The sequence below is a fragment of the Sylvia atricapilla genome, chromosome 6 (assembly GCF_009819655.1).
Source record: "Sylvia atricapilla isolate bSylAtr1 chromosome 6, bSylAtr1.pri, whole genome shotgun sequence".
Taxonomy (NCBI): domain Eukaryota; kingdom Metazoa; phylum Chordata; class Aves; order Passeriformes; family Sylviidae; genus Sylvia; species Sylvia atricapilla.
In genome coordinates this window covers 22007880-22034103 of record NC_089145.1, presented here as the reverse complement: position 1 = coordinate 22034103, position 26224 = coordinate 22007880, and the positions used below count along the sequence as shown (strand labels likewise).

The following is a 26224-nucleotide window of genomic DNA, read 5'->3' as shown; positions in this document are numbered from 1 at the left end:
GGCCAGCTGAGACACAGAGATCAGAATGCTACAATGCTTGATTTCAGTCTTGTATTCAAACACAAGGCACTCCAGAGGTGGCCAGTGGTTCTGCTTTAATTTTTAAGATTATGACAATCTAAATACTTTTTCCATTTCTTGGGTCTCTCTGACACTCTCTCTGTGAACAACAAAATTCAGTAAGTGGGAAAAAAAATTATCTAGACATAACAGTTTTTTTCCAGTGTCTCAAGTCATGTAACTTAACAAAACTACTTTTTTTCAAAGTCAGAATGTCATGAGTATTCTTCTGCTACCTTAATACAGCAGCTCAAAGGGACTGTTTTTCTGCTTGCTCCAATAGATTTATGCAAGGTCATAAATCACTGCACCATAACAGTTCGCTTTTAACAAGTAAAAAATGCCCAACACTTTGAGTGTTACTATAATTTTTTATGGCTGAAAGTGTACAGAGATCAAAGTATTCTGTTTTTTGGGGGTTTTTTTAGGCTTGCTCTATACATTCAGACAAGTGTGTGACAGAGGGGGTTTTGCCACACGTTTAAATGCAAAGTCTCAAGGATGTCAGGAGGGAAAAGAAAATTACTGAATGTCACGTTTCCAACCCTTCATATGACCAAAGCAGAAGCAGACCTACTTTTAAAAGAAAACTTTCTAGTAATCTTATATGCTGCTACTGTTCCCTCTGGATTCCCCTGCAAATGAGTCAAGAGTTTGAGAGATACTTTTCTGGTAACACACATAAACAGATAGATAAATTATCACAGGCTGAGGACAATTTTAACATCTGGGAGCCAGCTCAGGCCTGTCAAGCAAGTCACAGACACCCAAGGACAGGAAAGATCAATCTTCAGCCCCTGATTTCTGTGCCAGAGAGTAGGAGTTACATCACTCACCCCCTATATGAGGAAAATTGTGTATTTCTAGAATAATTTGCACTGCTTCTGTATTCAAAGACATTTCTATTCATTTAATTTACTGAGGGGAGGGGGATGGTGAAGTGAAACTCAAAATAGAAGGATTCAAATTACTCATAGGTTTGTCTCAACTATCTTCTCAATATGGCACTTAATTTTCCATCAATGTTACTGCATAGTAAGCTGACTTCCCAGAATCAAAAAGGAATAGGATTTATAATAAAATGCAAAAATCTGCAAAAGAAATAGCTTCCAGTCTGCCAAACTAAACAATCTCATGTCCAAACAGTTACATTCACACACAGAATACAAGGACTGTTACTCAGATAGTCCCTGCAATCAAGGCACATGGCCATACAGCCAATAAAGGAGCCAGCACAGTCAAACTGCTAGAGCTGTTGGACTTAATCCTAAGAGATGAGTAGTTGTGGGTCCCAACTATGCCCTAATTGCACTGACTACAGGGGAATTCACATCAAATTTTCTTTGCCTTACTTTTGTTTTTCATGAGGACAACTCCTTTCTGTGTGAGTGACCAGACTCAATATATGTGAGGTTACAGATATTGTCCATTGAGGGTGTTAAAATTAACAGTTCAGACACACAAAAACCAAGGTCCTGCTTTGCATGACTTCTGGCTGACACAGCTGGGACTCAGCTGCAGTTTGAATCTTTGCTTCCAAGTCTTCAAGCCTGCTCTGTCAATAGCAGAACTACTTACACAGTTAGTTAGGTGACTTTGGTAAGTCACTCCTTACTCTAAGTCCCTTTCTTTGAGACAGCTTTATGAAAATGGAAATCAAACTGCAAATGGAGCAAGGATTTATGCAGCATGCACGTTATGGATCTGCTATCTTTCATCCCATCAGATCACCCTCAAAACTAGCAGTTATAAGCACCAACACAGGCAAAAGTCAGCCTGCAGAACTGCCAGCACTTGACTGCTCTGCTGTTGCAGTACAGTGCCTAAAACATTCAGTACAGACAACAAAGTATAGAGAAGGCCTGTGTAGCCAAAATCCCCTTCCTTCAGTTGTCTCCTCTTCCTTCCATCTTTCACACTTCATGTATTATCCCACTACTCTTAACCTGGCAAGGGAAGTATTTCCTTTCTGGAGACACACATGATAGATGAAACCTCTGTCTCCACTACTTAACATCTTTGTTATTACTTCAGCATACCTACATCATCACAAGACATTTCTGAAGTCCAAAATCTTGTTACATGCTAACAGTCTCTCTTACTCCAGAGGGAGAAAGAGCAATATTTTACCACACATGTACATACGTTCAAGGAATACTTTCTACATATTTTTTTAAAAATACCATCTTGTATTAACTACACTTAAGATTGCTAAAAATTGGACATCACATTTTGCTAGCTTTCTCCACCTTAGAGAAGCAGTGCTCATAATTTCATTCAATTTAGGTAACGGTTTCATGTTCTACCTCACATAGGAAGCCCAGTGTTGTTTTGCTGTTAATGCATGTATAGGTGTGACTAAATAATTCAAAGCTTTCTTAAAATATGGTATTACATTTTCTAATGTTTCTGATTTGTTTACAAATACAGTATCTTTGTCTTAAATACATACATATAACAGTAATGTTAGATTATGGACTGTGTCATACACTCAAAATACATATGGAAGGTAAAAGTTACCTAATTCAAAACACAGTTTTGGAAGGAAGATAACAGTGTTGCTTCAAATGTACTTTTAACAAACAGGTCAGGCACGTATGAAGACTGTCACCTCTCTGTACCACCATATAGGTAACTGATTCAGACAAGCTTTCTTTCTGTCCATATCCTCACACAACAGCAGCTGTTGAAGCTTTGCCATTTCAAGCACATGATCCACGTGTCCCCTCCTTGAAAATCTTCAGTTCCTCTTTTCACTGCACTTCCCCTTACTTCGGCATGCCCTCAAGAGGCCTCCTCTGTTCCCAACACTTAATCTCTGAAACTTGTCTTGTCCATCAAGACATGCTCACTTGGCTAGCATTTCTGATTTATCTGAACCTGTTAAGAAGGATGCAGTTCAGTGTTCAGATTGCTTCCACTACACTAATTCCACTACAACATTTTCTGGAGTCTCTTGGTACTCCTGTGCCAGTTACTGAAAATCTCTTATCTGGCAGGTTTTTCAATAAAGTAATGATTATCTGTAAAACTATTTCAGTCAGCACTGAACTGTTATGATAAAGAGAGATGCAATGGTCTGAACCAACAGACTGTGCAGTGCTTCCTCCACTTTATATACACTTTATAGACAATGTTGACGTGGACAGCCTAAGAGCCAGGGAAAAAAACAATTCTCTTACCTCATAGCCAAACTGGAGTTCATCTGAGGTTAGCATAATGATATCATCATCAATAGCCAACACTGCTTCTGTTTCAATCTCATCATAAGGGAAGAAGCGGTTGCTGAGCTTGTTTTCTGCAGTCCTAACAACTTTCAGGGGAACACGAATCTTTGGCCAGAGGGAATCTAGAGAGAATTAAAAGAAACAGAATTCAATGTTATACTTTATTTCTGTGTCTAGATATCCATCTTAGCTGCTTTTATGCTTTTCTTCTTTGCATCTAAACAAACGCTTCTTAATGGCAAATTTACAGCTGTTTCAGTTTGGCAAACACAAGAGCAGATGAAGGCAAGAGCCAGAAGTTCAGCTACATTTCCCTCTGTATCTCTGAATAGAGCTTCATGGGCAGCTACACAGAGGATAGCTCGCCCAAACAGCAACTTGCAACATCACAGAGCAAGTGTAGGGATAATATGTATTGGTTTAGAACACACAGCATGAAAAGATACTTCACTCAACTGCAACTAAAATAATTTGAAGCAGCAGTATACAATCACTGACTGCAAGCCTAGAGTCATAAAGAATTTGACTAAATTTGACTAAGAATGTTAGTTCTATTAAGGGCTGAGAAAAATAAATTTTATTATATCAACTGTTTATCACTGTTGACTATTGCTAAAGAGTAGATTCTGTGTCTCAGCAATTTCTTTCATCTTCAAATTCCTAAATCACAGTGATAATTTAAAAATAGGTAATACAAATGGATTCTAACTTGTGCCCTACAGCATTCTTCCAATTAGAATAGAGCACTGGAGTACACAAACTTTAAAATTCTCAAGTCAAACAAGGATTTAAATAGCAACAAAACCCTCTGTAGATACAAAACTGGATCCAATTCACTCTACAATGGGTTAATTTCCATTTTCTCCTATGTGTTTAACATGTAGCACCTTAAGTGTCACATTAACAGTTTCCGCACATACTAAAAAATTTTCAAATCCTATTCTATTCCTGCAAAAGAATAACTGTAGATGTAAGTATAGAGCACCAAGCTAAATGAAATGGAACGGAAGTAACATAACCATGTCCAGTTTCTAGCACAAAGGTTAACAGTAGTCATTATTACAGTATGATACATCCCAAACGCAACTGTTCATGAAAAAGTATTTTAATTAAAAGCAAGAGAGACATGGGCAAACTAGAGAGAGTTCAGCAAAGAACCATGAAGGTAATGATGGCACTGGAGCATCACCCCTACAAGGAAGGGCTGAGAGTGCTGTGGCTATTTAGCCCAGAGAAGAGTAGGCTCAAGGAAGGTCTCACCAATACATACAAATACCTGAAGGGAAGGTGCAAAGAAGATGGTGGCCAGTGAAAGGACCAGAGGCAATGGCACAAACTGAAACACTGGAGGTTTCCTCCAAACATCAGGAAAGACTTTTTCAGAGTGAGTGTGACTGAGCACTAACATAGGTTGCCCAATGAGGTAGTGAAATCTCTCCTATTGAAGATATGGAAAGCCATCTGGAGATGGTTCTTTGCAACCTATTTGAGATGTTCCTGCTTGAGATGGGGGGAGTGGACAGCTGACCTTCAGAGGTCCCTTCCAAACTTAGACATTCTCTGATTCTGGGGTAAGTGGAAACCAGAGGAACTGATACTGGGCCTGAAGCCACTGGAATTTTCATGTCTGAAATATATATACATTTCCAGGGCAATTTGCAAGTCACACAAAGCCTAGAGACATGAAAAATAGAGAGGACAATAAAGTCATACAGAGTTTACTAAAGTCTGTACAACTGGACTGCTTAGTAAACTAGGTGCATTTGAACAAAAAACACACTGACACATTTGACACACAGTTGAAACACTAGGACCAAGACAACTTTTTCCCTAAAAGCAGCTTCTGAAACAGACTGAAGGGGCAGAGTAGATGTTAGTTCTCAGGATACTCCTGTGGCAGAATGGATTAATCAAATTTTTGTATATACAGATGGGCATGTAGTATGAAATGGGGGCAGAGGGCAGGGCAATTTTACCTGTATGCAGACAGATGCTAAAATACTGTTTCATTCTGGTGTTTTTATATTTCAAACCATGTTAAAACACTGAAAATGGTGCAAAATAAATCACATGAGTTATTTGAGGTCAGGAGAAACTGCCTTTTGGCAGAACATGGAGATCAATCTGTTTAGTTTACTAAAAGAAGGAACAAAAAGTAGATTTGCTCAACGTGTACAAGCACCTACACAAGAAGGAAAACGACATGTATCTTCAACAAACTGGAAAAAGACATAACAAAAAACAATGATTGGAATCTAAAGCCAGGCAAATTCAAAGTACAAATAAGGCAGACATTTTTAATAGTAACAGCGGTTAACCTCTGGCAAGAGTTAAAAAGAACAACAGTTGGTTCTGTACATCTCATCATTTAACAAGACTGGGTATTATTATACAAAATGCAGTCAAGTTAGAAGTCACTGGACTGAAAAGAAAGGCAATGTGGTGACTCATGACTCACAGGTCAACCCAGATGGTCTTACTGCACTGTCTGCCCCAAACACCATGAACAGTAAGATTGTTGACTGTCATCAGGATAAGAATAGGAAGTTTGAATAAAACTACTAGGACATGGGGAGCAAATACAGAAATTCAGAAAAGAGCATAAGGAAATATGATCTTTGTTTCTGTGTTTTGAGAATGAAAAGTGGAAGTTAAAATAGGTGTCAATGAAAAAAGCCACGGTAGGGACAAAACTAAGAGAAGTTCTAACCTGAGAAAATGGTTTAAGTTTTTAAACAACAACACATGATCATATTATGGAATCGTTCTCAACAGAAGGAACTGAAGAATGCTGGCTGACAAACACCAAAATCATGGAATACAATTATGTGCACACACTTCCAATTCCATTATAACCTTGAATCAGATCTGACTCCAAGATAGCTTTGCACTCTCCATTATCAGTCTGTTGCACTAGAAAGACAGAACCAGAGAAGAGAGAAGCTGCTTCATTCCCATATGTACAAGTAAAATTTGCTCTCAGGAAGAAGTGTCCATATCCTCACTGCCATTGGGCCTCTCAGATTTAACAGCTCACAAAACACTCAAAAAACCCACACCCACAAATCTGCACACTGCTAAAAGACATCAGAGTCCAAACACTACTTCACTCAGGAAAACAAAGCAATATTTCCAAACCACAGCAAGTCTTCAACAGTCAGTTTTTCTTGGAGCTGGATATTAGAAAGGAGGATTGGCATGCATGGGTGACCAAAGGGAAAATAAAATTAAAAAAAAAAAAAAAAAAAAAAAAAAGAAGAAACACAGACTGATATTTACTGGCAAAATTTGCATTCAGTATTCAGTTTCATATCCCAAGGTTTTTCTGGTAAGGTTGAAAATGTGTCTCTAAAATCTATTTTTTTCTGTGCAGTCTTGTAGACTATGGCCTTTATTTGACACGTATGCATGTTCTTGTCCTCTTTTACTCAGCTCTTGTCCTTCTACTAGAAGGCATAAGGCACTAGCCCTAGCACATGTGAATGGCTTGTGATATTGACCAGTAGTCAGCTGGAAGGATTCAATCCCATATCCCATGACTGATGGACTCCAATGGAAGTCATGGTCAGCGACCAGCTGGGGAGATGCAGAAAGCTCCTTGGGGCCACTACAAAAATGGAGCATTGATTCCAATTATAGTGTTATGAGCTCATTTTATTCTCAGCATTGTAAGGTCTTTAAAAGCCCTTGCATGAATCATAATTTAAAATTATGATTCCAGTAGGAGACCACTGAAATTCCAAAATTTTCAGCTTACTAGTCATTGTAACCTCAGCAGGCAGCAACATTGAATGCCTGGAAGTGTTTATTGCAAATTAGTACTCGATTTCACTTACTACTTTCTTACTGGTTTACCATACAACATACAAGTACCATTTTACAAACGGTAACAGACTGTTACAGGTACCTCACAAAGACAGATGTCATTGCCTCATAAAGAATACAGACTGTGAAATGTTTACAAGCTTCTTAAAGACCTTTGGATAATTGCCTATAATTATCCAAATGTAACCCCAGGATTAGTATAAAATAATTTTAAATAGCCTGATAGATCCCAGAAATACTGTTACAAGTGTTTCACTTGCAAATCAGAATTGCCCTTGGTATGCATGCATTTGTAAATTTGTATTTACACATATATATCAAAGTTTATATAGTTTTATAGTTTTATTCAGTCTTGTCTTCTTTTTATGTCTACTGCATGTTGAAAAAATGACAACCAAATTGTAACAAAGCATAGGAATATACTGAAACAGAAATTTAAACTAAAAAATCACTAGGATCGGAAAATAGTAATTCAGAAAAACAAGCATAAACTTCTACCTCTTCCAAAAAATCAGCTCTTTGATAGCTTACTAACAGACACGCCACTTGGATAAAAAACGGCTATAGAAGAAAAAGCAATGAAAAGTGCATGAAAAATGAAGATGTAATCTAATTATAATCAGCACGCATCTCAGATGTCAGCAAATCCTCTTAAATCCACATGATTTACAAAGGTCTTGGAAAGTCTCTCAAAATGACCAGTTCTCAACAACGGGTACGTTACTGTCAAATATTTGTGCTTTGAGAAACATAATACAAAGTTTCTGAATTTAGCCTTGGATTAATGAAAAGAAAATATAAGCATTTTGGAGAAACTTCGAGTAAGATGTTAGGGTACCAGTTACTCTGCAGCATGCAATATGCACAAGGCTACTTGCTGCCCAGAGGCTGACTTGCTACTGGAGGTTGCTGCCCCTACAGAGATGGAAGCATATGGGAGATGTTATGACACAAAGACACCTGGGTAACAACTGGCAACCTGGGCAAAATTGACTATCATAAAGGACAGCAGGCTCCAGTGAGAGATCCAAGTATTAAAGATCAGCTCTGCCACTGCAACTCCAAAAGAAATACATATATAAAAAAGACAACAGTCACTTCAGAAGTCAAAGTTTTAGAATCCATCAGAAAGGTTAAAAATTGCCTATATTAATTTTAAAGGACCACAAAAGAAAAGTATTTGTATTTAAAGAGCAATCAGAAACAGGGCGTGCCACTTCTGTAATATTAGACTTCGAATTTTCAGATACTGCTTGGAAAGTTCTGAGAAACCTCGGCACTAGCAAAACATATATGAAGGAAATTCTTCATTTACTAGACTTTGTTATGACCAAGGTAAAAGCACAGACTTTATTCTTACAGTAAGACAGACTTTTAACAGAGTATAACAAACACAAAAGAAGCCTAAGAATCTTACATCATGGCACAAGATCCTTTAGGCATACAAAAGTAAAACGCATGTTTGGACTGGGGACTACTCTTACCTTTGAAAAGATCAGTGTGGACTCTGTGATTCAGCAGAAAATAGAAGCAAATTATGGAAATAAAGTTCTCGAGTGAATATAAGCCTATGTATGTAAGAATTGTGAAGAGAATGACAGGCACCTCCTACTGTGTGTCATACTGAAATTATCATGAGAGAAGAGTGAATAACACTTATATCTGCTCTCTGGTAATGACTCTCAGGTCACGACTGGCATTATGCAATATTTAGGACTACCGATGCACTTATTGCTGGAGAAGCCCACAGAAAACAGTGTGTGGTTCTCTAAACACAAAATCAGTAGTTTCCCCACTTTGCCCAATGCAGCTCCCTCTTCTAATGGGCTTACAGACCCTAACAACCACATACATGGCTGCGTTTCTGGCCAGCCCACAACTCCACCATCAAGTCCTCCAAGTTCACATCTCACAGCAAAAATTTCAAGCATGATTTCAAGATGATTTAAACTGTAGGATGAAAAGGTGACATAGTTACATTCCTAGTTAAAACATTCACATATGGAAGTGCAGCAAAAAGTCTCATCCTCTAATTACATGTTTCTCAGATACAACTGCCAGTGAATCACATGCAACATGTAAATAAGAGAAGGGAGTGCAGCAGTTCATTCTTTCAGAGAAAGAAGCAACTTCATTATAACCTAAAGGAATACCCTCTCACCTATCTCATTTTCCACACCACCCTAGGCTTGTGATCTGATATTTGTAATGAAAATGTAACTAACATAAGCCTGCACATTGTTTATATATAAAAAAATGATTTCTTAGTCTGAAATCCAGCCCTGTTTCTCAGAGCTGAACTGTTACATCATATATAAAAGGGGATCATCAAAAATAATAGAGTGCAATATTTCTATGGAATATTTTAGGTTTTTTTTCAAAGAGAATGGCACTGTGCCATGGTTTGGGAATGGTACTCCCCAGTTCAGTGCCCTCAGCAAGACTCTCCAAACCACATGCCTCTCTCACTCTCTCTCACTCTTTCCTGCTGCAGGAGGTCTGAGAGGAGAATTGGAGGCAAAGATGACAAGTTGAGGTAAAAACAACTTACTGGAAACAGAAATGAGATAAAATGAACAGTAGTGGCAACAGTACTTACAACAGGGTACAAGAAAAGAAACTTCACATGGAAAAAAGCCCAACAGACAATACCAGACAGCTCCTTCCACCAAGTTTTCTGGACCAGAAGGAAGCCCTTCCCCTTGGAAGAGAGTCCCTTCCCCTCAAAATGAGTGAGGTAGTACAGAACAGTGAGGTGTTACAGACTGCAGAAATTAACCCTGTCTCAGCTGGAACCAGGACACACAATCGTGTTGCTAAATAGCACCATTCTCTGTATCTTTGTTTGTGACAAACTGGGAAGTTAATAACATCTGAAGAAGTCCTTTTGAAGCATACACATTATTGTTGATCTTGTCAGCTGACAGAAGTGGATTTACAAAGGAAATTACTTGCTCTACATACTAATCATTCATTCCCAGTTTCAGCATTCAACTTAGGGAAAATGAGAACCAGCACAGTGGCTGTACAGAACTAACCAATATTTTTGGAACACAACTTCTAAGTAGTATCAAGTTCAAAAAATAGCAAGTGATACTTGAATGAAGATAGTTTGTTGTATTTGCAGTTGGAAGCAGCAGGTAAGGATAATGAGCTGGAAATATAGCATACACTCTGGATGGCAAAAACTGAGTCCCTGTCAGTATTAAAAACAACATGACAGATTTTTAGAAATTCACTTATTGGCTAAAATCGTGGCATTTTGTTGACTCATACAATGACATTTGTACAATCATTCCTTTCCTACCTCAGTAACAACAGCTAACAATCATGACTAACAACCATAACAATCAACAGCTAATCTCATGACTAGTGATAACCTGGGCCCAGAATATTAATTCATAAAATGCTCTGACTCCTCAAAATTTCTATGTAGTCCATTTGGAAATATAAAAAGGAAAATCCTTTCCAGAAGTAGTGCAAAGTAGACAAAGACTGATTAAAAACTGGAAGAAAACATCTCTAAACCTGCTCTGTTTGTACCTGCAGTTGCATAGAATCCCATTCAGCATACTCAATTCCCATACCTGAACTTTTGTACAAGCTCTCATCTGATGTTTATTCTAGCTATCTATAGTAGTTTCCATGAATGCAACTAATTGAACATTGCTAATGAAATCTAATTAATACTTTTGCAGTCTCTAACACTGAATGGCAGAATTTAGCTGGAGTCCGAAGTTTCAAAAAACTGTCAGAAACAACATCAAGCATGTTGCTTCTACTTTTATCAGAATTCCTTCCATTATGGCTGAATGAAAAAGTCCGTTCAGAGTTCAAAACAGGTGCTTTGTACCCACATTACAGTGTTTGTATTGTTGTACAGAAACGCACAGAATTCCACTTGAATATAAAAAAACAGAATCTTTGGTTCTAGGACACTAAGGCCCAGTTTGTTAAGATGGTTTTGATATGCTAACTTTCTGTATTTCTCTAGGAAGTAATATTACAAAATGTTTAGAATATGCCTTAAGGAAGAATAAAATCACCATTAATTAGTTCTCTAGCTAATCAAGGAAAATGGCATTAAGTCCATCATCAAGAAGCCAATTTAATTAAAAACTTAGAAGTTAAAAAACAAATTCCTACTAGTGCTGACTACCAAAGGCACAGTATGCAAAAAAACCCGAACCTGTCACCAAAGATGTTTTTATTAATTTAAGATAACACTTTAAGACACAGCAATCCAAAGCAATCCAATCTCACCTTCTTTATCCCTGTTTATATCAATGTTGTCCATTAACAGCATCAAATAGAAATACAAAGATTATTTTTCAGTAATAACATAAGAATTTTATCAGTAACTTTGCTCCAGGATCCACAACTAAACAGAAAATACACATTCTTTAAAATACACTTTTCATTTTTATAAAACTGAACCTAAAAAGGAATCAATCTACCACACGTGATTTTTAGCTTGTTGTATATTTACTAACAGTAATGAATTTATACCTTGTAATATGATTTATGTGGTAGACAAAGTAGTTTCTTTCCTTGCCTGAAACAAATGTTGGTGGAAATTGCTATAACAAACTATTTTCTTGAATTTCAGGACTAGCAATTTAGAAAAACAAAACTAAAAGGAAAAAAATATTTGCATGATGGAGAAAATCATGATTTCTACACAAATATTCCCATCACCAGGCACTTGAACCACAATTTTTTTTTTATTGATCCAGAGTAAATTAAGGGAAAATACAGATTTTTTTCCCCCCGTAACATTTCAGGGCTTTTACTATTTCTATTCGTACTATACACACAGTTATGGGCCTACGGATATTACTGCTGCATTGATGGGCTTCTTGCATACAATGCATGGCAGAGAAAATATGCAAAACTCAGCCAAAGACAGAGAGCAGAGATCACATCCCTAAATTCATCGAGTACTTAAGATAACAAGCTAACAATGTTTTAAGGCTCCAGATTAGAATCATCATTGTATGTAATATTTTCTTTCTGCTATTTCACATCTAAGATTTAATATTTTTACCATCAAAAACACAGTGTAAACTTCAAACTTTGTTGTCTTTGCACAAGACATCTGTGTTTCTCATAGCATTTATCTTGTTTCTTTTCACTGTCCCTAAAGAAAACACAGAACCATGGGTTCAGACTTCCACAGATAGCTCTCAGACCTTAAGTTAAAAAATGATCCTTACAAACTCTTAAGACTAAAGAAAAAACAATCTTGAAATTACTATTGATATCTAGCCCACATACATGTAGTTCTCCAATTTTATATTTTTACATGCTATTTGATTGAAAACTTTCCAGTCAAATGTTTAATTAATCCATTGCCCTCTTACCTGCTCACCTTTTTTATCAGTCAGCATAACAAAAAACTTCTGTTGCATCAGAGCTGCATCTGCCCTGAGAGGTCTAGGTTTGAAAGAAGTTTTTTTCCAGACACCTTGCACACTCCCACACCTGCTACCACTGCACAGCAGCTGAGATCAGCTACAGCCTCTTAGCTGGGGTGCTCAGCACTACTAATGGAAGTGACCACCTGTGACTCCATTAAATTCTTAATGATCTTAAATTTTCTACAATTTTTAGATTATACTCAATTTTCATTCGGTTTTCCTCCTAAGTTGTGAGCATCATTACATAAAGGCATTACTGCAAATGCATAGCATATTGTTTTGATAAGAATGATATTTTCAATTATAATAATTTTCTGGTGTTGACAGAGGAAAGAAAGGCAAGGCCACATGTCACTTGTGTGGCACTTTACCAGCTGCATCCCAGGAAACCTAAATCCAATTCTCAATTTAGCACACATACTTACTAAGGAAGGCAATTTGGATATTCTTCACCCAGCCCTCCCACTTACCCATGCAAAACAAAACGAAGACATGAAGGGCTGCAATGACAAAAGCCAAGATCTGCTCCTGTGCTGAAATATGTCCCTTACGTGGAAAGGACCAAGAAATACAGCACTTGATGCTCTAGAAGGTTAAGTGCCTCTGCTTTACTACAACCAATTAAAAATGAATAGCCATAAAAGTGCAGATACTACTGTAGGGTAATAAACTAGACTTTATCAGTGACAGTGGTGCACATTACAAACTTCAAACTCATTCCTAGTTCTAATCCATCAGAAACTTCCTGGCTTTAACAGGCTATAAACAGCAGTAGCTTTGAAGTCTGAGGATTAGGATCACTAATAGACTGAACGAGAGACTGGCTGAAGAGCCAAGTGGAATGCCCTGCATGGATCTGGAATAAAAGAAGTTCATTTAATCAAACTGACCTCTCTCTAGCCATAGGCCAAGAGATTACAATGGTTGTGACAGCAATAAAGGGACAAGAGACAATAAAAACAAATAGTTATTCACTTCAATGCAATGCTTAGGCCAATGCAAGGACAAAACTGCTTATACTCTCAACTGTGCTCTCAAGTCCACAATTTTAAGCTCCACAAGTTGAGTTGTTTTTTTTTTTCTTTTAACTAGTTTATGACTTGGCAGTAGTAGAAGCAGAAAAAATTAAACACATTTTAATTTTCAAGATTAATAAAATGATTGAAAAGAAAAGGTCATTGTAATGATCTATTTGCTTCAACTCTCCTGTATCTCAGATTTACTTGAAGGAAATGTGGAAACAATTCATTTAGGTTGAATCCACCCACACTCAGTGATCATATAACTGTAAGCATTATCAGTAAGCCTTTTTGTTTTTAGAAAAGAACTGCTTACTGCAAGAATTCCTGTTGTTATCAATTTATACACAACAATTTTTACTCTAAAGGACTGTGAAACATTTAAAACATGACTGAACTTGAGGTATTTAGCCCAGAAGTAATAAAGAACACTTCTTAATGTAAACAATAAAGCTACTCTGCTTTAAAGTGCAGCAAGATGCCAAAATGGCAAATGAGCCAAGTAAATAGTAGCAACAGCTTGGCTCTCAGAAGCTCTTAGGAGACGGTAAATTGAGACAAGTGGTCAGGGATAATTTCTATGTTGCATCTTGCTGCTATGCAGAATAACTAACCTTGAAGAGTAGAACACAGAAGCAGTTGAAGCCTCTGGAAAGAGAATTATAAAGTGAGGAATCCTAATAACACACTTAATTCACTACAGAAGACAGAAGAATCCACAATACAGCATTTTTTTAAACACATTTTCCTAGAAGGCAACATTTCTTGTCCCACAAAATCACCACATTTTCAGATGAGAATGACAAATCCATATGTACAGCACAAAGGAACCAGGCTCATATACAGCTGCTATAGCTACAGTATTTAATCCAGAATGAGAAAAGGAGGGTTTAATTGCCTAGCACAATGCTCAGGATTTTAGTACTGGTGTTCAGACCTTGAAGAAAGTTACTCTAGGGAACAGAAATAAAACGAGTAGCATTGGAGAGTCTGTCTAGCACTAGAGAGGATTACCAAAGGCCAAGCCTAGCTGGCTTCCCTTCCATGGGGTAAGACCTCACATTTATTCCATGGTAATTTCATACTGGAATTCACTAATGTCAGGACCTGTGTTTCCAGCTGAGGACCTGGGAAAAGATGAAGAGCAGCACGGTCTTGTGAGGCAGGAAGCCTGGGATGGGGAAGAAGGGGGATGGTCAGACACAGAGCAGCCCATGGAGCATGCAATGCCATTGGATGGAAGGAGCCAAAAAAACATGGGATAAGGATCTCGGGTTTGAAAATGTAGGCATTGCAAGCTGTGAGGACTGGGCAGCCTGAGACTGAGATCCTGACACAAGGGGATGCAGCCAGCAGTATGCCAGGTTGGCAAAGTACACCACAGCTACTGAAAATTAAATAATTGAGTGATTTACAGCACTGGAGTAATTAATATATCTTTGAAAACAAACCTTGCTCAAAAAATCTACATCTATAAATAACTTGGGAAAATGCCTGTGAATGAATCTTCATTTTAAAATAACCACAAATTAAAAAACAATTCAAAACCCAGATGACACCAGACTCACTCACATACTACAAAGCACAGCACAGTACACCATATGTGCTGCAAGCAGAGATATTTTAAAACAAGTAATTATGTATTTGTCTTACTGGGCAAGCAATAGCATTTTCACAAGATATTCTAGGGGTATGGAAACTCCATTTTGGATACATGAAATGTCCCAAATTTTTATTTCATCAAACAAAATATTCATTTATTTTGTAGCTCCAAGCATTCAAACTACTTTGCTGAACCACATTTGCTCTAGAAACAGTCCAGTAGCAGCAGTATATAAACTGTGATGAAATTCTGTCTACAGAGAATTTAAAGCAAGTATATACAGACCAAAAATAGGCCTCTCCTTACTACTCCCTCCAAAAATCTTAAAGACAGAAATGTTTCTGTAATATTGTATTTATAACTTTTGATTCAGAAGTCAACAGCACAATCACTGGTATGCTGTTTTTCTTGTTATCTGCTTTGGCTTCTCTTATTTCACTTTCAAACACTTTGTCACAAAATATCCAAACATATTGTTTTGAAAGAACCATGAAACACTTCTTTAATATAAATGATGCAGAAGAAAGGTCAATCTGTAACAGGTGTCAATAGACATGTGATGCCCAGTTTCACCTTCCATTACCACCCATCCCATGGGCTTTTTACCTTCTGGTGGATTCTTATTCTGGTTGTTCCAGACTACGAGCAATTTGGATAGACTAGGCACTTTGGACACCTCGGTGATAACTCGGAAAAGGCTCTCCACTCGGTCATAGGTCAGAACTACAGCTGTGAAACCTTGGGACTGAGGTGGGATCAGTGGAAGGAAGAGTGGGTTGCTCACACTGCTCCATTTCTGTGAAAGAAAACAACAAAACAGCAAACCAGTTTGATTAAAGTGAATTACCACAGTAAGGAGTAACTCATGTAGCCAGGATGTAAGCTTCAGATTTGCAATTTGCTCAGATCAGACAGGTTGACTCACTCTGCAATTCTGACTTCAGCAATTTCTCAAAATCTTTATTCCAATCTCTTTCTTATTTCAATTTTCATTTTTGTCTAGCTGTAATGTTGCAATCAAATAGGGGTAAAGGCAAAAACTAAAGTGGAAGAGGTAGATAGATTTGTGGAGAAGGAAAACCAAGGTAAATTGATCGCAGCTAGCATGGCTCAATTCTCATTTACTAATCATTATTTCAAGACATTTATATTTATAGTCAGGACTCAATAAACAAAGATAAACTTAATCAGCACTACAATTTCAGAGTGAAAAATTGTTAACAACAACAAAACCAAAGGAACAAACCCATAAACTTGGCATAAAATGTGCATCTAAGCAAAAAGGGAAAAAGCAGATACAAAAGAGGAGCAATGTACTAGCTTCCACAAAGTTTGTTCAATGGTAGAAAAAACCCATCTATTACATTAAAAAAAATCTAAAAGATATGATATTCAAAGATGAATTTCAGAGTTATCCGCTCCTTGTGAATTTTAACTAGGGCATCCCTTTTAGGACTTTAAAGGTCTTACTTCAATACACAGCGTAGGGAAGCCAGCCCAGATGGCAGAAGACAAGACAGACAACTAAATTCCCACCAAATGTGCCAATCCTCTTTGGAGCTGACAACATGGGGGAAGAAGCAGTGAAGGGACCATTTGACGAGAATGAAAACATCAGCATTTTAGTCTTAAATTTTCCATTCCAACTGACATTCCAAGCAGGGGTCGGACAGAGAAGCAAAGAGAAAAACCAAACCCTTTGGGACAAGGTGAAAAGGGGAGTTGGGAAAACAGAAACTAAGTGATACTGTTTTGCAAGGAAGTTTTGAATCCTAGCCTGTAAAAACAATGAATACTCGTAAGAGGTTAGCAACTGCCAGCAGTTGACAGAAACACTGTGAAATTCTCCAGCTAAGCCTGCTTGTATCAGGAGTAAAGCAAGTTTTACAGACTCAGACTTACAAAGGTCATATTTGTAGGAAGTAAAACTTTGAAATTTTCTGTTTCCCTATTTAGTCTTTGGTTAACTTTATACACCCAACAATCACTTTCCTCATGTTTCATGGTTAGACACCTCTAACTATTCAAGACTTCAAGGATGAGGAGAATAAAGAATCTATTTACTGAAAGACGTCCTAACATTTTGACCATTTTGGTAAAGGAGAAAAAAAATATGATGTGAATATGATTTCCTTCTATGAACAAATCAAAACTGAAGAGGGGATAAATATGTGAGGCAGAAAAGTTAAGCACAGCATTGGCACGCTCTTTTGTCCAGGATGGTGTAAGAGTATGTTCCAGGCAAGGACCTGTCAGGTAGGAGTAATATGTTTTAGTAGATTTCCTGAAATAGTTGGAAAGACAGACTGGCCTTCAGCTACACACACTTTATCAGGTCTGGTAAAAGCACCATTCATCTTAAACTGTGAGGATCCTAATGGAAAACACAAAGTTCTAGTTTTTACCCTAGAAGAATAATAGGATAATGCAGAAACAGTAATGATACAATATGGAACTTGCGTTCATGAAAGGGACATGGCTACCTGTGAAAGCACACTTAGTAATTCAGAAAATAAACGTCCATTGCTTCAGGAACTGATATGTGCAAAGAAAAATCTGCTTTCAGATTATTACATTTTCTAAAATTAAAGCTTTTGTACATACTTTGTACGAGATGACTAGTGGCAGATGGGGATAGCCCTCTGATTTTGCTGTAGCTTCAATAATTCCTACAGCAAATCACAACCTAAATGTTGCCAGAGCATAATCCACCTCATTAAAGCTTTACTACAGACTTGTTTCCACACAACCCCCCACCCCAAGACTGCTATTATCCAAATGACCCTGGTAATGTCAAGCAGCTTCTTAACACAACTCTCAGAAACCTCCTTTCATTAATACTTGAAACAGAGGTTTAACATCATAATCAGAGTGCCAAGAAAATATTACGTTTCTATCCTACAAGAAGTAACTGGTAAAGCCATCTGCAGACAAAGTTTTATTTATCGCTTATGGGTGAGAATTGCTACCTAGATTTGAAGTTTTTCTAGAAACGTTTTCTCTCTGTCTAAAGCACTTCCTAACAAATTGCTTGCTATAATATCTTTTGGAAAGGATTATTCTTTTCCCATAATCCAAGATTATTTTAGGTACTTACAGAAGGAAATATATCATGCATATGTATGCAAGCACATGCATATGTACCTAAAATGGTCATGAATTTCTCTTATAAACTTAAACTTTAGGTACATTCCTTAAATCCCAACTTTTACTACTTTCAGAAAAGCATGAAAATTCTCCCCTGCTGGTCATAACGTAGGAAAAATAAGGCAACTTTTAAGGAGATTTTGCTTCTGCACCTACTAAAGGATGATGGAGGGAGGGAAAAGCCCGTAGACACACACACTAATGGATGGGAGAACCATGCCTCTCATTTGAGAAAAACATTTCAAAAAGGCAATTAAGCATCTCTCAAGTGCCATTAAGAGCCAACCCCCTGCTGCCTGCCTGAAGAGTGTGTCTACAGTCTGAGACCTATTGACCCCACTTTCTGCAGGAAATCAGGCAAATTCAAGCCTCCATAATTTGCTAAAGTCTTCCAGATTTCTGCTTAGGAAAAGCAAACCATACAGGCAATTAATACAACAGCAACCTAATTAAATCTCCATTATAGCAGCAAAGCATGAAATGGCTAATGACATAGGGATGGATCCTCCCAGTCACTGCTCAAGCAACCAAGTGATGAAGGCACATTTGCTCCATTCCCATCTTTATTAACATTCTTGACAGAAATTCACAGGAACTTTCACTCTCAGAGATGAGAGCAAACAGCAACAATAGATTGATCATCCATCAGCTTCCTTTGACAAAGTGCTGACACTCAGCCAAGGATAAGACAACCCTTCACTGTCACCCTCTCAGTTAATATCATTAGAAGAGCCAGGATAATTAATCTAAGATTAATAGGTTACTTGCTGTGAATCATTTTTATGGGCAAAAAGGATCAGATTGAAATGTTAAGTTTCCTAAGAGTAATTTCATGTCGCTTAAGTCTCACAGTCTCAGTTGTTTGACAGCTCTTTGCAGTTCACATGAAAATCCAAAGTACTGGAATGTGAGTGACAGTGAGAATTTGGGAATAGCCTGAAGCTGGAAGAGAGAAATCAGGAATAGTTATGTATGTACATAATGAATTGGACTGCTACACCTGTCCTGTGCATGTTTTCTACAAGTGTGCATATGCAATAATGCCTTAGAAACAAGGCATCTTCCTTTACTATAGCTTTTTGTATTGATTTGACCAAATCAATTTGACCAAATATTTGGTCATTTGACCAAATATTGATTTGGTCATTTGGTCATTAATGACCTCCTTTGATCATTAAAAACAACCTGATTCTACTTCAGGAAAAATAAATACATTAGGGGCGATGCATCAAGGGACCTGAATTCTCATGATGTAGGAGGCTTCAGGCTGGACTTGATGTAGAGTCGTCAGGTTCAACTTAGTTTATAACAGACCTTTCTTAGCTGGGTACAAAAGGGAGATGGGAGGGAAGCTTCACGACATCAATGAACACAACTGGACTGAGAAATAGACACTCTTAATATTTAAATTCTATGGAGCCTCAAAGATACTGGTAAAGCATCAGAGATAACAAAGACTCTGTTCTATTCCAAAATTTCTTGACTGGTTTTCCACCATTGAAAGAGACTTGAAGAAAGGTACATCAGACACATGAGAAACATCATCACAGAATGGTCTCTGGGAAAACAAGGCTGTGTAAGATGTTCCAAGAAGAACCAAGAACTTCCCAGCTATCATTTAGTAGGAAAACTCAGCAACAGCACTTACGAGGAATAAAATTTCACTGCTCCCATGAAGAAGACAGTGAGCTTTCCCACATGTGTATTTTATTTTCAACACCTAGCCTGCTTGTTATAAACTACATATTAGTGAAACCGCACAGTCTGAACAACAACTCACTGTCTTTTAAAAGCACAGAGGTAAGGACAGTAGTGTGTTGAACTTAGTAGCTGAGCAGTCCTATACATCTAAGCAAAACCAGAGACATATCCCTTGCCACTGTGGTTAAGGCTTTTTCAGCTAAGTTGTTCTTAAAATCAATCTAACCTTAATATGGTTTCAATTATGAATTACCAGACCAAAAAAAGCCTTGATTTATTCTATTTTTCTCCAATTATTTATGGTGAGTCTCAATTCAATACTTTGAGAAAGTATTTCATCATGCTTCCCATCCTCAAGTGGCCACAGGGCAAACCCAAAGGAATTAACCCTCCCTACTTGTCCAGAACCAACCAATGTGCTTACACCCAACAGAATTACAAATGAAGTTGCAGTGGCCATCATTTCATGTCTTAACAAACATCATAAACCTTCCTCACAAAAAAAAAAAAATAACTACAAGAGAGACAGGAACTTCCATCTACAGTAGAACAATCCACTGTGTAAGAAAAATATCCTAATCTCTGGGTAGGTAAATTTAAGAAGCAGCTGCTAATTCATGTTTCATACTGACACAAAAATACCAATTTTTACATCTGTACATGTGGGATATTCAACCAGTCTGTAATACCAACACCAAAACAAAAAAATCAATAAACTGAAATTTAATATAAAAAATAATATCTGTCTTCTAGCATAATAAATAAAGCAAGATTTGATCCAGCTGATTGAAACCATCAAACAAGTAGCTGGAAAATACAGCAGAAACAGAAATCTAATATTGTTCAATGGAAAAAACACCAGATAGCCACTGCCCAGAAAGGTGCTAGCTTGTTCTCATTTACAAGTAGATAAAAAAGTGTATGTTAATATTTGCTTAATGCTTTGGAGATGACAAATGGTACTAGGAGGGAAGCACAGTTATAACAGTAGAAATATCTGTAGACTGAGGACTACAAAATTTAGTCAAAGATGTTTGGGATAGTTTAATTTTTTAACAAGTGTCAAGTGCCTAGTAATTGGCAGGACCCACAAAGTGTTCTGTAAATGAACATCTTAGGCTTTGCTAAATGAATGGCATTCTGGGCACTAAGATAATTCTGCTATTTTAGTTTACACCAAATGATGGTGCTGTTTTCTGCCTCACTGGAAGAAATGAAATCTGGTATGTTTATTGTTCGCATACTGATATTCTCAAGTGATTATTAAACTCTGGTCTGTATCATCCAAGGTCAGAGCTCAAAAGCAGCCCCTGACAAAAAAGCCATCTAATGTTTCATAGGTCTACATTATAAACAGGCTTGAAAGAATTTCAACAAAAACAGCTGAAGAATTCTGAAAAAAACCTGTCTTACTCATTTTTCAGAAACCCACATATATCAGTGAGGTATAAGGCGAAGAGGAGAATTTTAGCAATTTACAACGAAGCATAAGTGAGGAAGTAATTTACCTCTATTAGCGCATAACAAAGTACTTAATTGAAGGTAACAGATCACATCTCAATCTCAAGTCATTATTTCTACTCCAGACCAAACTGGTAATGATCAAAATGCACACCGTAGAATCAGTCATTTTCTGGCTTACTTGGACGTAACTGATTGCCTCTGCCTAATGGATAATGGTTGGGCCAAAAAATACAAAAGACATCAAACACCCATGCTTGCAACAAAAGACTGCCTGAGACATTAAGGCTTCAAGTAGTCCAGCAGTGAATTTCAGGTCCCAAAAACATCATCTGCTCCTCTTCATTGAAAGGAGGAAATATGTCATAGTGCATTTTTATTCAAAGTATTATTCCATAACATATTAGCATGTTATATCCTACTAGTCTTCTATTTCCTCAACAGGGCAATGAATAAGTAGAAAAATAATCCACTTTATAACATTTTTTTTTCTTGAGAAAGGCCAACAGACTTCAGTCAGCCCATAAAAACACATGAAACTGCTTGGATCACATCCCCTGTGCAATGGACTCAGTATGGAATTAACCGTATATGCATTTATCTTCTGCATACTTTATATTCCCTCCTGGAAAAACGCCCTCCTGTACCACTGCTGGATCGACACTCTGGTGAAGATACTCAGGCAACAGTCTTACTAATATTTTGAGCCAAAATAAGTCAAACTAATGCCAAGAAAAGCAGCCTTCAATCCACCCAGTCCCTCACTTGCATACACCTCCCCACACTCTCCCTTCTTTTTTCTCTTGCCTGGTAAGTTTTAAATAAGGAACATTATTTTGGCTAATAAATACACAAGTGAAATAGAAATATCAAAAGAAAAAAAGGTTGCACATAAAAGAGGAAACAGTTACCCAGCTGTAGAAGAGTGCAGCAATCCTTCTTTGGGCAGCAGTACCTACTACAGTGGCTTACGGGGTTTGGGAAATGACAAACTCAATACAAGATGGGCTGATGTTTCTTTGTGTTGAGACTTGAGGATTATCTCAGGAACAGGAATAAAGCTTATCCATGTGCAGATCTAGCCATGAGTATGCCTCACTAATTTTAAGTGAGTATCATTTTCATGCTGACTGTACAAGGTAACAGCCATTCCCCTCAGATGGGGGGGGAATACAAACATCAATGCAATCAATGCAATTTTGCACTAAAAAAATGTAATCATTATTATGCTTGTAGATATGCCTTGATTTCTTTTGTGAAGTACCCAGGCTCAAAGACAAGCAAAGAGAGGGCTATCAATCCTACTCTGCAATTGACATCAAATTTGGGGCATCCTTTTGTGCAAGATGCAGCTTTCTCAGCTTTTTCCTCATGTGTGCTGCTGTTACAAACTAACTTAATTGAACATTAGAGACCTCTAAAAATCTCTTTAATCTAGCATACTTACATGCTGCCATCTGCTAAGTGTTTGCTAACTCAAAATAGAATCTAGTCTAATAAACTACAACCAAAATACTAAATGGAAGGACTATATAAAAACATAGAAAAATACTGAAATCAGATGATTAATCTAATTCTAGAAGAAAACACATGAAGCTACAATACTTCAACAAAATGCAAAATATAATGTGCACATTGGAGAGTTATGAGCCATTCTAATTCTCAAAGTAGAAACAATGCTAAAGCAGTTTCTACCTAAAGCAGTTGTAACAATTGAGCACCAACCAGAACATTTTGCCAAACTTTTTCTTTTATTTCTCAGGATTCTACTGACTGACTAAGCAAAATTAACCCCTATAAGCACACACAAAAATAACCCCACCAAGAAGGCAGACAGGTAAGCAACCATGGCCGAGAGTTCTTTCTAAGTGTTCTTCTCTACATAATGATCTTGCACAGCAAGCTCTTCTTTCTGTTAGATAGGTGAATTTGTCCTGGCAAGTAAATTCACAAATCCCTTAAATCTGGCATTTTCCTGTATGGATATTCCATAGGCAAATCTATGCTCTCATTTTCAAAACCTCACTATTCAGAGCACAGGGATCTGAGCTCTATGAACAGCCTTGTACTCATTAAAGAAATTTCTGGCTAATTCAGGAAGCCCATAAAGCAGTGATTGCACCTGTGCACCTCTTGTTAATGTGGCTACAGTTTCTACATATTCTTTCTGAACCTTTGTGCTCCTATCAAAACCAAACCAGGCAACAGGAACAAAAGCATACAGAAGAGCATTGCACTTAATCCCTACTGACCACAATACCACATGGAAAAACAAGCAGAGCTAAAGGAAGTGGCTGCTGAATTGGCTGAGTTTGAAGGCAGAATACACATGGCAAGTTTTGGAGGTTAGTTCTGGGCAGTAACATAAGAATTTATGACAGTTACTCACACTTTTCACTGTGATAATGTTAACTCTCAGGTGCTTATTTTAACAATTAACTATATCCCAGCCCTAGACTGACCTAAAATCATTTTCTTTAAAAGCTTCAGTCATAGAGTTTATTTAGAGAAGAATACAGCAATTTTCTTGTAAACAAAAAGGACATTTACTTACTTTGCCTTCTTATCAAAGTTGGAGGATACAGTTGCCATTTTTCTGCTACCTCAAATGTACATATGTGTATGTTCCAACTATAATGTTTCATCCAGGCTGACTAGAAATTTTAACAGTCCTATGAGTGGATATTAGGCAGGAGCTAGATGAGACACAGGCTCAAGTGGATTATTACTGCCCAACAAGCAGACAACTTTGAAACTCTGACTACAGCATTTATTAAAATGTATAGGAGAGAAGCCAGGAGATGTTTTTAGGTTCTCTTTAAAGGCTGAGTAATCTGTAAAGCATTTTCTTCATTTCACTAAGTGTGTTTAAACCTGCTTGGGTCTGCTACCATAAGTGCAAAGGTGTTAAGATACTCTGATGCTCTTCTTGTGGAGTACACACTTGTGCAGATTAATTTCTTCCTTAGATACTGACCAGGGCCACATTTCCTCTCCAAGAAATGACAACAGGAGATTATTAATGCCTTTGGCTAGGCAATGGAAACACAACTTCTGAAGCACATCAATGAGCTTCTAACTCTTCATCAGCAACTGTTCACACTCCATTGGTCTGAAGAGTTTAAAGTAAAACACACTTTACTTCTACCCAGTACTCCTACCCAGCTTTCTTTCTCTAAACTATCATAAAGCAAGACAGTTAACAAGTTTGGTTTTATAAGTAAAACAAAACTATTTTTTATATTTTGACATAGAGAAAATTAACTGATTATGAGTGAAAATCATCTACAGGCTTTTATATAGTAAAAAATCAGAACCAGCTGCTTGGTGCAGAAGGTTAATTAATACTGCACTGTTTTCTCTTAACAGAAGTGAGTTCAACCAGTGAAACTTTAAATTAAACTGAGAGCAGGCAAAAAAAATAGTAAAACTTTGATCATCAGTTTCTGTATAAGTGAAATTGTTAAGAAATAACAAGGATAAAATTGTAGGCACAAGAATAACTAGCTATTTCAACAGAATTATATGAAAGATGTCTGCAGATATTTTGAGATCTTCAGCATTTTGTCTGCAGACATATATACAGTGCTCCAAACTCTCTCTGAATTAAACAGAAATAAAGAAAAGACTGTGTGTGTGTGTGTATGTGTATCAAGGAAAAATAAATAAATAAATAAATAAACAAGGAAGTAATTTAATGTGTGCAATAGCAAAAGTTAGAAGTTCTCATCTTAGTGCCAGGACGTAAAATGAACTGTTAGTTGTTTTGCCAGTTGTCATAAAATATATTAGCTTCATCTGTGCAAGTTACCAGCACAACACACACACACACAAACTCAGACACAGAATTATTACCGAGTTTCATAGCACATACCTTTCATACAAGAAAAAGCCCCAAAAGCCTAATTTGTTTTATGAGTAAATCAAACTAATTTGCTCACCACAGCTGGAGGATCATTCCATTCTTCATAAGAAATGGCAGCATACGGGTAAATTCTATCATTGATAATCTGAAGAGTAGCGAGAGCAATTGCTTTCATCGATCGAAAATATGCTTCCCAGAACCACCTTGCCTGTAAAGAGAATAAAATTTACTTTCACATTGTACAGATCTAGTGCTTAATAATCAATTTAGGCTTGCCATGCACAATCTGTTCCATGCAGTCTAAGGGTCAGAGGGAAATTAAATTAAGAAGCATGTTTATTGTACATAGAGTATTTCCATAAAGTCTGAAGGCTTCAAACTCAACTCCACCCCTAAAAGGACTCACAGCCAATAAAAAGAAGCAGCAGCATTATTTTGCAAATGATTAAACAGAATGAAAATATTTGAAGGAATCAAGTATTTTCACATTTTTATCATGTTTTGCTCCTGAAAAATGTCAAAAGCAGTTTGGCCATAGAACAAAATTAAATATTGTTATACTTCATTTTTCGTAATGCAAAGGAATTCACAGTACAGTTAAATAATCAAATAAAAGCATTCAGCCATTTTTAATATCAGTATTAGAGACATTAGATCAGATAGCAAATTTCAGTAGTCATGAACCCTACCAGCCGAATAGCTTCCCAAGTCTTCCAAGAAACCAAATATTACTTATACAAGTAAATTATTATTATTTTCACATAAAAGTACATGCACGTGCCAATTTATTACAATCGTTAATCCAGACTAATTTCTAGCACAGAGTAAAGCTGCTGAAATAAGCCTGAGATTATTATACGCAGGTGCTCTGAATTTCACAGATGAGTTGTTCTAAA

At 37.1% G+C, this 26224-nt stretch overlaps 1 protein-coding gene across 2 annotated transcripts in view; it reads right to left on the bottom strand.

The window, feature by feature from the left end:
* EXT2 (exostosin glycosyltransferase 2) overlaps positions 1-26224 on the bottom strand; it is a 74002-nt gene that overhangs the window by 14442 nt on the left and 33336 nt on the right. For both annotated transcript variants that reach the window (XM_066321059.1, XM_066321060.1), the window contains exons 8-10: positions 25405-25536; positions 15761-15950; positions 3243-3409 (exon numbers count right to left, since the gene is read on the bottom strand). In XM_066321059.1, coding sequence (XP_066177156.1) covers positions 3243-3409; positions 15761-15950; positions 25405-25536 — 489 coding nt within the window. The remainder of the gene's footprint in view (positions 1-3242; positions 3410-15760; positions 15951-25404; positions 25537-26224) is intronic.